Source organism: Toxorhynchites rutilus, chromosome 3, assembly GCF_029784135.1.
Source record: "Toxorhynchites rutilus septentrionalis strain SRP chromosome 3, ASM2978413v1, whole genome shotgun sequence".
Taxonomy (NCBI): domain Eukaryota; kingdom Metazoa; phylum Arthropoda; class Insecta; order Diptera; family Culicidae; genus Toxorhynchites; species Toxorhynchites rutilus.
The window spans coordinates 148,188,735-148,200,936 of NC_073746.1; the positions used below are offsets into that span (position 1 = coordinate 148,188,735).

General features: G+C 35.1%; 2 protein-coding genes across 4 annotated transcripts in view; one reads left to right on the forward strand and one right to left on the reverse strand.

Moving 5' to 3' along the window:
* The window catches only part of LOC129775785 (facilitated trehalose transporter Tret1-like), a 125,322-nt gene that overhangs the window by 107,633 nt on the left and 5,487 nt on the right, over positions 1-12,202 (forward strand). For both annotated transcript variants that reach the window (XM_055780879.1, XM_055780880.1), the window contains exons 3-5: positions 8,144-8,376; positions 8,493-8,623; positions 8,690-8,882. In XM_055780879.1, coding sequence (XP_055636854.1) covers positions 8,144-8,376; positions 8,493-8,623; positions 8,690-8,882 — 557 coding nt within the window. The remainder of the gene's footprint in view (positions 1-8,143; positions 8,377-8,492; positions 8,624-8,689; positions 8,883-12,202) is intronic.
* Positions 2,488-12,202, reverse strand: part of LOC129775784 (facilitated trehalose transporter Tret1-2 homolog) — a 42,198-nt gene continuing 32,483 nt past the window's right edge. For both annotated transcript variants that reach the window (XM_055780877.1, XM_055780875.1), the window contains exons 7-8: positions 2,863-3,060; positions 2,488-2,634 (exon numbers count right to left, since the gene is read on the reverse strand). In XM_055780877.1, the coding sequence (XP_055636852.1) occupies positions 2,869-3,060 (192 nt within the window). In that variant the 3' untranslated portion in view covers positions 2,488-2,634; positions 2,863-2,868. The remainder of the gene's footprint in view (positions 2,635-2,862; positions 3,061-12,202) is intronic.

Consider the following 12,202-nt stretch of genomic DNA (forward strand, 5'->3'; position numbering starts at 1 on the left):
CATACAAATCTTTCTGTTATCATATGAATGTTTGCAGGGATCAAATGACCCGTTGTGGTAGTTAGGGCAGATTACATATATTTCTCAGTAAAAAAAATAACAAGAGAGGAGTAAACACTTAAAAATACATTCGATGTATGTTTTAGGAAAAGTAGTATAGGCAAATGATGTTGTGACAATGTAATTTGCAAAAAAAATTTTGACTAAGAATTCAAAATGGGTCATTTGACCCCTCGTGGTAGCTTTAGTGTTTAACCCACCTCATGGCAATCATAACCAGAATATTGGAATGACTTAGGGGGGACCCCGGTCTGAAAGGTCGAAAAAATCTAATATTTTCGTTTTGTTATTCTTAAAAATGTTATTCTTAAAGAATTTTTCGATATTTGATTTCGTTGGAAAGCTACAGCCAAAAGTATGAGGCCACCTCATAGGGATATAGTATTGCTGTACGAATTTTTAAACGCGTTTTTCTCGAAACCATGTTTTTAGCAGTCGATATCTCAGAATCTACTCAACCGATTTGACTGAAATTTATCAGCATGTAAAAATAAATTATGTAAAGCGTTACATAGCGGTTTTTTATATCTAATTTTTTCGATTTTTTATGAAAAATTACTCATTTTGAACCATTTTGGTGACTCCTTAACTTTCAAAATTTTCATTGGAATTCGTTCTGCAAAACCCCTTTGCTTCAAAACCGATACCACCAGCAAGGTACCGATTTTCGACAGCATCTATGCATCCACTGTTGACACGTAATAATCATTATTCGTGCACTCCCAAAGTGGAAAATACATCTTCAAATATACCTAAAAGAATAACCAAAATACCCGAACCATGTCACTTTGTTACTAGGGTAAATGATCTTGATTTGTCCAGTCGAAAATATGATCATGGTTTGCCCACTTTTTTGAATGCTCTAATTCAGCGCTCCTGTGTCAAATAAGGCCTTCGAATGTTTCGAAACATATAAATGAAATTGCCTTTTACATGATTTTTAGTAGTTTGATAGTATATTTTTACGAAATCACATGTTTTAAAGGATTATAAAATACACCTTCTATTTGTGTCAATGCGCCCCTCATTCGAGCTAACTTTTAATCGATCACCAGATGATTATTTGGCACGTATTCAGACCTTTTCTGGATTACAACACTTATAAATATTGTAAACATCATGCTTGCTCACCATTTGTATCGGATTTACATAGCTAAACCATTAAATTAACGCATTTTGATGAACTCAATTGTGATCATGAGTTGTCCAATTCAATAATGTTGTTTTGTCCACATGATTTCTATGGCAACCGCTTGGCGCGCTGCAGTTTGTTTATGTTTGTTTATGGCGTGCTTCGCGCATAGCAGAAGTATGGTTTTTCTGTGTTTTGTGTTGAGTGGAACACTTCTAAAATGCCCAAGAAAAGGCAATATTCTGAAGAAAGCCTAAATTATGAATGAATCAATATGATGACAGTAAACTCAAGCAATGATAAATGCAACATCTAATTGTGAATTCGAATGTTTTCATTCAAAAATGGAGATTTCTAAAACCGGACAAACCATGATCATTTTTTTGGGCAAACCATGATCAGAGGTGGTCAAACCATGATCATAATTCTTCTTTAAGGAAAATCGTTAAAAAAACATAAAAGTTTGAATAATTTGAACACCTTATGGTAGTATTAGCAACTAGAGACTTGGGGCTTTTCAACAAACCCAAACTCGTATCGATTATGTGTGATTTTCATGAAGAAAAATCGATTTGCATTTACTAGTTGCGTAAAAACACCCCAAATTTGACAAACCAAGATCATTTACCCTATCATCCGGGAAAAATCACGAAAATTAATTGTTTTTCGACCTTCCCTTCCGACAGGGTCCCCTCTTAACGCAATCCGCCTCTTCGTTTACTTTTCGTCGTTCGTCAAATAATAATAACAAACATTTTTGCGCGCTGACTCAATCAGTCCGAAAACACTGATTTTCATTAAAAATATTTTAAGAATTGCACGTCAGATAATGGGCCCTGTTATAGAAATCGAATCGAGGATTCGATACAATCACTATCACTCTCACACCGAATAAAATCTGGAATTATAGAAATCGAGGAAAACAGCTCGATTCGTTACTCTGCTCGAATGTCAGTGGCGGTGCAGTAATATTTTGAAACGAGTTTGAAATGTTTCACAAAGCACTAAAGAAAGGATGCCAAATCTTTTTTTTTTTTTGAGATATCTGCCATGAAAATTATAAATATCTATATTTCCAAAAGTGTTAATATGGTTATGTTTTAGAGAAAACTGATATTCCCTCAACGAACGAAGTTCAATAGGCGTAATACATGCATGGATATGTAATAAAAACGACATCATGGAACAATTTGCTTTACAAAAAATATAATTATTAGAAAATTAATCTTTTCATGTATTTTCACAACTGCAATCTATGGAATTCCGTAAGGAGTCACACATAAATTCCACTTTTTTTAGCAAAACAATTTTTTTGCATGTAATTTTTTTTTGTTGCAGCGGCGTCAATAGCTTCATTGTATTTGGCCACCACCTGTGTCCCTGAGTTCTCGCTTGTTGTGTGCTAGTGTTTTCTTTACCTTTCACCTCATGTCAATCCAAATCTGTAATTTAAAAAAACATTATTGTTTTGCAAGACATTTCAGCTTTAGCATATGGAAAGTTTGGTGTAGTATAGCAATAAAAAAGAAAATTGCTGACAAAAGTAACACGTACTATTGTACGCTAGCAGGAATAAGCAATTTTTAGGTAGGAAATTCGGTTGATAGTAATTCAAAGAATATGATAATATTTACTTATGAAGTTATATGTATCGTAGAAGAAACACTTACTTTCTGTCATTCTGAACTAAGACGCATTGATGGTCTCAGTGCATTAAGCTCCACAGTGAATTCCTTCCACTTTTCCGTAACCGGGATTCTATTTGAACTGCTTCCACAAATACCTCGAGCAATGTTTACATTCGCTTTCATTGGTTCAACGAGTCGTTCAACCTGGTGGTGATTTGTCTGTCCACTCATTTTCAGCCACTGAAATATGCATTGGAAGTAAGTTCTGTATTGTAAATTATAACATGTTTCCCAAAAGACAATATCAGGGACGCAAACCAAAACAAAATAATTCTCTGAAGATATGCAACAAGTGAACCAAACAACTCGAAAAGTTCTGACACTTGCATCGATAGCTATCACTCGCTCGGTGCTATCGAATTGCTCGATTTCTATAATAGTAAAATGAAGCTAACGAGCAAAATTCTTATCGCTTCGATTTCTATAATAGGGCCCAATGAAATAGTGTTATTTAAGTGTAGTTGTAGAGTAGAGTTTGAAAACTAAACCGAAAATTCTTTTTCCGTATAGCACTTCGAGCATATCAACTAACCCCATGTTTTTTTCAAACCTGGGGTAAGTTGAAGCACCAGTGAGAATTATTCTTTTTACACTTTGCTGCAGTCTGCCGCTCTACGCATAGTTGTCCCATGTTCCAAAATCAGCAACTGAGAAAAACGCAGTTTAAGTTTTCTAACATATTTGGCTACCAGAAGATTTAAGCATTTCAGATTAGCAACACACCGGGTTTTTATGAGCAGGAAATTATTGTCCAGTGAAATGTGAAAAGTTCCCCTCACTTGAATCAATCGAGCTTGATTATAAGTATAAAAATTCATACTGGTACAGCTATGCCTAGAATATAAACATGAGACAATTGAGCTTGGTGTTGTTTTTTAAAAAGCTGGGAACAAACAGTAACTTTTTTGTGTTTTACCAGAAGATTAGGCATAAAAACATCGTTCTATGAAGAAAAGTGAAAATCGTCAAAAAGTAACATGGGACAACTATGTGTAGAACGGCAGTGTAGGTTTCGATGCATGAACTGGTGCCGGACGTTATTTACCGGTGATTTCTGTATGAATGTCAAACAATTAAAAACGTCTTCATTTCGTTCCCCAGAATGTCAGATAAGTAAAATTTGGTTATTTTTCAACTAAGGGTCATTCAAATATTACGTAACACAAATTTTCTACTATTCGCTACTCCCTCTTCTCTACATAACATGTAACAAATTGCAATTTGCATAAAACCGTTTAGACTTATTTGGATTTATTTTTATTTTCTACAAGGCCCACAAGATTCCACAATCCCCTCCTCCTTTTCTGAGTGCTATAGAGATCAATGAACTCTCAGAGTTTAAAGTCTCTTTAATTCAAAACCTGAACCTGAACCTTCTGAGTGCATTTCGTAATATTTGAATATTGAATGATCCAAGTTTATTGGCAGCCGTTTTGTTTTTGGTTTCTACTCTGACAAGGAAGCGCCTACAGTAGTAATGCTCATTTAATTATTTCGGATATTGATTCCTAGTATGTAGTGTCCATTTTGAGTTTTTTTGTACACTTGAAATACGGGGGAGGAGTCTTACCCCCGTATTTCAAGTGTACAAAAAAACCCTTTTCCAACATTTCAATCGTGGAGCACAACGGATTTCCATTATCCACAGTTAAATGATTCATCATATGCCCACGAGTTTATTTTAGTCTCATCATTGCTCTAGATTAATGAAGGAAGGGAAGTGATAACTATTAACTGCTACTTGCCTAATTATTTTCTAGCTTTTAGTACATTAAACCGTTATACTTAAAAAGTTTTTTTTCCTTTTTTTATTCATAAATAACTGTGTTCTACTAGTCAATCCCTTTCATTTGATACCCATATTGATGGGGTTTTGAAAAAAACTCATATTGATGGAGTTTTGAGAAAATATGTAACCTGCCATTTTGTAGCGACCGCCATCTTAGATTTATAAAATCATGAAATACGCAGTTTTATAATGACTACAGAAATAAAGGTGTGTTCCACATTTCGGATCAATAGGTCAACAGGAAGGGGGTCAAATTTCTATTAATGTGGTAAATCGCTACAGACAAACCTACAAACCTACTAACATAGAAACATACAAATTACAGAGCAAGCTAAATAAAATTAAACGGTTTTTCAAAATAAAAAATATGGAAAATCAACCATTCAGATGGTTCCAAGCAGCTTTGAATTGGAATTAAGTAAGAAAATAATTGAGATTTATGAATCCGTATGGTCACTGAAAGCGATTTGTGACAAATATGGGGCGAACATCTCGACCATATCAAGTGTGTGTGGAAAATTCCGTTCAACCTGAAAGATTGCTGTTGATCACACAGCTGGGATACCATGCTCCACCAATCCTAAAGACGATCATAGAATCAAGATGCATTAGAAAGAATCCCTCAAAAACATACTGAGATAAGCTGGGAGTAATACGAGCGGATTTTGATGAACTCTAATTATCTTTGAATACTTTTTTCATCACTATCGGTTCACTGCCCGTTTTTCTCCCACTAAAAACTATCCGTTTTACCCTCCCCTCAATGAGATTATTTGAATCAGTTACAAAACAATTATTTACTTATTTCATACCTATTTGGTATATCAACCTACAGAAATATAACCACCAGCGAATCGAATTTTAAAATTGAGCCACTCAAAATGCTTAACATCTAACATCTTAACATCGCGGAAGTTGCATTCACATGCAGAAGTATTTATGATTTTCAGTTGTTGTTTACATTTTCCACTTTTGACAAGTCTCCAATCTTATATTGTAGCTCAAATACCTTTAAACAACATAAAATAAATATTCTTATTAATATTTTAATACATTAATATACTATTAACTTAAATTTAAAACCCAACAGTTAAATAATCGAATCATCTACATGTCCATCTTACCCTCACAATCTTACTCACAGTTTCTCTAAAGCATTGATTTATCTACGAATCATTTATAAAGTTTTTAATGGTAGGGTGAATGATTTTGGTTTGTTCGATTTAGGGTGTTTTCACGCTACTAGTAAATTACTAATTGTGAGAATGAAATATACCAGGGATGGCCAAACGGTAGTCCGCGTAGGTATTCCTATATGCCCGCCAGCTGGTCTAGGATAGTAAATATTTCTTCATCAAAGCTTCCGTTTTAATAGTTTCATTCCGATTGTTAATTATTTAATATTAAAACATCCAGTTATTCGACCATAACTAGGAACACTAGGAACAATTTAAACAATGTTTTCTCTAGGCATATCATTTGTTAAATGACCAATTGAAAATGCTGGAAACATCCGGAAACAAACACAATTTTGTTTTTATTGATTTTCGAAATCTTATAATTATTATAAACATTTTTTTTTTTTGAAAAAACTTCGCTTTTGAAGACTGCGAACGCGAGTTACTTCAATTTTAAAACTATGATAAGAAGTTTGAATTAATTGTGCAGATATCTTTCAAAAAATATGATCATGCATGGAGCAACTAGTGAATGAGGAATTAGAAATTTCTAAAATAATATTGGGATCTATTATGTAGTTCAAGTTGAACAGAATTTGGCTCGATAACTCTATTTTGCTGTTACATATAGCTACAGTCGGGTAAAAACAGTCGGCATAATTTTTCGATCTGTTTGATTTGCTTGTTGCATTCCTGATGTTTTGCGTTGAGAAACATTTCGGCAATGTTTCAAAATATGCAAATTCGCCAACGTTTGAGAAACAACTCGATTCGATAAGATTCTATCGATTTACAAAATACGAAAATTTGAAGCATATAGGCATATAGGTTTGTATCTGACCAATAACGCATATTTTGCTTGTTGACCATTGTAGGCCATTTAGCCGAAAAATGAGCATCATCGCTGAGATTCGCCAGAGTCCAATCGGAGAAGTTTCGGCGCTTCATATGGTCAAGTGGCTTCAGTTCTTGAGTTAATTTGATCTTGTAGGGATGTAGCCCGAGATCTTTTCGCAAAATACACCCCAATGGAGTTTGGGAGATGCCCAATTCTTGAAACGGCGTGCAATTGACTCATGGATGGGACGATTATTACGGCCGAAAATTGGAAGAAGCGTTGCAACCACCGACTCCGAATTTTGGTAGTAATTTTTAACAATTATTAAGCGTTGCTCGTTCGTGTACTTCACCATGATGAAAATGTTGATTTTGACCAACGTGACTTTGACAGATCATAAAAATGTTTTATGGGTTCGTTTACACGAAGACACAAAACTGTTAAGTCGCTAATGGATGACCCTTTACATCTAGGTAATTGAGGAATATAATAATCATCTCAGGTGTATTTTAATGGAAATATTTGCTTTGTATGTTCATAAAAGACAATTTACTTAAAAAAATCAACGATATTGATTGATGAATCTTTATAGAAAATAAAGTACTACTTATCAATTATTTAGTAACCGATAATTAATTTTTTCATTTAATTATACCTTTTTTACTTTAAAATAAAAGTATAAAATAGCAAAATTACAGAGACACACAGTCTGTGACGTACGAGTTATGATTTTGCGCGCGAGCACAGAAGGATTAAAACTATGTTTTTCTGCATATTTACTCGTTCATAACAGATTTTTGTTAACCTGTAGACCTGTAAACGAACCGAAAACAGGAATTCAAAAACAACTCCACCAGTATTACAAGTGCACACTGCTCTGCAGAATGTTTACCCGAGGGGTGCGAGCAAAATAATCGCGAAATTGTTGATGCTTGAAGTTCAATCACCAGTTCAAAGCTCATCACAAGCTCTAACACTTCGCACATGCTGATAATTTCGAGGCACCGTGCGGCGAAGCGACTTGTTGGAGAACATTACAATCATATTAAACTTCCAAAGAGCTTGTCAATCTACGTTCTATGGAGTGGATCCCACTTTGGACCATTCAAGTAATTAATTGATGATGACCTTTACTTACACGAAATCATGTTACACAGTGAGGTTCGTGCAAACAACGTTGCCTGTAAATAATCTCACGGAAAGACCCACTCATAATTGTTATTTCAGCTACAAAATACTGTAAATATAAGATGTAACATTCCTCGTGCAAATAATCTGCAATAAAATCCACAAAAAATCAATGAGCTCGCCGATGGCTTCGTCGCGTGCTCGTTTCCGCCCGACTGTTATATTGTCTAACTTGTTATAAAACACACCAATCAAGCTTGTCCCTTTCTAAATCGCGAAATAATCGAATTTTTTTCTCATCTTTTTTGTCTCTTCCATTTCGCCCTGTAGCAAATCTATCCACACTGATATACGGCCTGTCTGTGGGCTGGCTGTCGCCAAATTTGGAGCTGCTGCTGTCCGATGCCACACCCCTCAGCTCCGGCGTAATCAGTAGTTCGGAGGCCGGCTGGATCGGCTCGATCGGCACGGTGGGATGCGTCGTCGCTGTGCTCATATGTGGCTGGGTGGCGGAGATGGTTGGCCGGAAGGCCGCGCTTGTGTTAATCGGCGTGACACAGCTGGTAAGCGTTTCAATCACTGCCCCGAAAGTCAAGACCATCGGCGCAAGAGTCAATCACTTTCACCTACAATTTTTTTTTTCGCTTTCGGCTCTCCTCCTTTCCCCCCGCAATCGTAGGCTAGCTGGGTTGTAGTGCTTTTCGCGTCCGATTTGACTATGATCTACGCGTTTAGGATTTTGGGTGGCTTCGCCGGCGGAGGTACATTCTCCATTGTGCCAATGTTTGTGTCGGAAATCTCGGAAGACAGGTGAGAGTGTTTATTTTTCCTGTCTGGTTCTGCAAATGCTAACTGTTTTTCCATTCCTTATTTCAGAATCCGTGGAACTCTGGGAGCCATATTATCCATCACTTGTAATCTTGGAATATTGATAGGTTTCATCTTATGTTACTATTTAGATTACTACACCGTGACTTACATCGCGCTGGCATTCTGCATTTTGTTCTCTGTTGGGTGCATGTTCCTACCAGAATCTCCTCAATATCTGATTACCAAGGAAAAGAAAGAGGTGAGATTCACCAGCTTGAAAAAAGTTCGTTTTTGCTGTATTTCTGTATAAAATTAATTGAATATACTAGCTCATCACGTCTTGACTCTATATTTTCTCGAAAGGCAACAATTGTTCAAAAACACGTAGATTTTATAATGAGAAAATTTTTATATATTTATATAGCCATTCCATGCCAAAACTATATAGTGGTTCTCAAATTTTCGTCAAAAGTGGTAGTTTTGTTCTTTATTATCGCAAATTTTTAGACCCGTATTTTTTTTTATTTTTTTGTTAGGGTGATCATTTCCATTTTAGGGTGGTCCGAAAAATCCACCAATGGACCAATTCAGATGTTCGACATATTAAATTAAAGCCAATTAGCTGGCCTTTTTCGGAAAAATACTACTGTTGCAGTTGGAAAAATATTACATTTGAATTATGTTTTCGTTATTATTGATTGTATTTGTTTTTTTTATTTTTCATAGTCTCGAGACCGAAGGCGCTATATTTTTTATATTTTTTCTGGAAAGCTGAGGATTTTTCACATAACATATCCTTAAACCAGGCAGGCGTTTTTTTTTCGTTTTTGAGTTATGATTTTTCAAAATTAACCGATGGTCCGAAAAATCATTTTTTCCCATTTTTTCCACTACAAAAAATCATAACTTTTGATCCGATTTAGATGAAAAATTGATTATATCAAATTGAAGCCAATGAGCTAGTCTTGTTTGAAAAAATATTACACTTTGAACAAAAATAGATTTTATTTTCGTAATTATTGATTATATTTGTTTTTCATAGCTTACATCGTTTCGGGACCAAGGGCGCCATATTTTTTTATATTTTTTTCTGAAAGCTGAGGATGTTTCACATCACATATCTCGAAACTAGAGAGGCATTATTTTTCGTTTTTAAGTTATGATTTTTCAAATCTAACATGTTTTCAGTTTTCGTTCAATATTTCTATGCGACTAGACTGACTATAATCAAATTAATTGGCAATTGTGTTATTTTTTTCCAAATATGCTAGCTAGTAGGCCTTAATTTGATATATTGATCATCTGAATCGGTCCAGTAGTTCAAAAGTAATAAATTTTTCAAGAAAGTCATTTTTGGGAAAAAATTATTTTTTGAACCATCGGGTAACTTTGAAAAATCATTACTTAGAAACGAAAAAAACGAGTTTCGAGATATGTTATGTGAAAAATCCTCAGCATTCCAGAAAAATATAATATAGCGCCCTTGGTCCCGAGATCATGAAAACTATAGGAAACAAATACCATCAATAATGACAAAAACAAAACCTGAAGTTTTTGCAAGCGTAGCATTTGTCCAAGAATGAGCTAATTAGCTTTAATTTGATATGTCGACCGTCTAAATCGGTTCAGTAGTTCACAAGTTATGAATATTTAGAAAATGTAATTTTTGGAAAAAAAAAAGGGGAAAAAGTCGATATTTCGGATCATCCTAAAATGAAAATGGGCACCCTAACAAAAAAATACGAGTAGTTTGCGACAAAGAACGAAACTACCACTTTCTACGAAAATTTGTCTTTCTACTATATCGGTTTGACATGGAATGGCTGTATATCTAAAAAAATTGATTTAAATTTTCGCATCTGTTTTGTACCTTTGTTCTCACCTAACCTATGTAGCATACTTTTTTTTTCCAAAATAATGAAAAAGTTTTATTAATACGATGTCAATTGTGCCAGAACTAAACGTGATACTTAGCTGTTATTTTAAACGCTCGACATATTTCATTGAATTTGATATTAAATTCCTCTTGACTTTATGTGACTACATATACAGTAATCGTTCGCTAACTGGTTCTGGTTTAACTGGTCTGCTTTTAAACTGGGCGAACGTTAACTGGTCCTTGGACCAGCTAAAAAGCAGAATTTCGTAAGCAATCGACGCCATATTCAAATGGAATATTTGCTGTGAGGGGCATTCGATATTAATTTGAAATGTAATGAAAATTGACATAATTTTCGCATGACAAAAACAGAACAGAAATTACAGAAAAATAATTTCCTCAAATTATATTTCATACCTGTTGTCGCACTCAATGCGAAACCTCCATTGGAATCCTTTTGCTTATCCAATTTCATGGCCAACGCGAATCAAACAATTCATTGAAGTTCCCCTCGATTTCATTTGACGTTTAACATGCCGGACTAGTTAAAACGCGAATGTCGGTAACTGGTCTTCCCTTTTCGCCCAGTTAGTGATATATGTATATGGCCTGATTGATCTTCCATAGCATTATAAAGAGCAGTTGAATCCACCTTATTTGATTCAGACTATCTACTTGCTTTGTACTGTTTCACATTTTTCAACATGAGGATCAACTCAACGATTGCCGAATATTTTTAACTATTGCTAGACCATTCTTTCATAGTAACAGAAAGTGAGGTCTGGCCTAAACAACACGGAGCAACTATTTGTGTTAAAAAATCGATTTGGTGCCACTATAACCTTGTATTCTAAGAAGGCCTACCAATAGCGGGGTCGATCCGACCCAATTATCTGTCAAACTCGAATCAGCTGCTGAGTGGATGATGGTTGTAAACAAACATGTTTTTCCAACCAATTACACAGGGTTGCCAATGACATTCAAACAAATACTTCTACTAAGGTACTTATGGTACATACTCTCGAACATAAATTGATGATGAAAAATAACAGAAAAACATGTTACATATCACTACACTAACTTAATATGATACGAAAAATGAAAAAGTGCAACTTCAGAAATTTTATAACATTTGGAAACCTTAAAAACGTGAGTAATTCGGGATATTCTAAATGTGTTCATGACATATATGATTGAAGGGTTAGGATTATGTTTGAAAAGGCTGGCCACTCCTTTTCCGGTTTCTGTGGCATCTTGGTATCAGTTTCCGCCTGATCCTAGCTTCCTGGCAACCGTCAGACGTTTCCCGAACACATTGATCACATTTGTCGCAGTCTATTCGGTCACTTCCAGCTTTTTTTCCAACAATTTGGATTTTGCTTTAGGATGAATAAAATTTAAATACACTTTAGTCGCTTTTTACGCTTAAAAATGGCTTTTTACGCTTAAAAATGGCTTTTTACGCTTAAAAATGGCTTTTTACGCGGATTTTGGGATTTACGCGGTTTTCGTGTGCGCGCCACGTATCCCCCGCGTAAAAAGCGACTCCAGTGTACGCTTTTCTTCTTCTTCCGACGTTGAACAAAAATTAGGAATACTTCATTCCGAGATTCCGCATAGCATTTTGTACTATTGGTACAATTTGCAATGAAGTGCTAATCTAATTTACGGCTGAAAGTATCAATGTGAAACGCGCACTG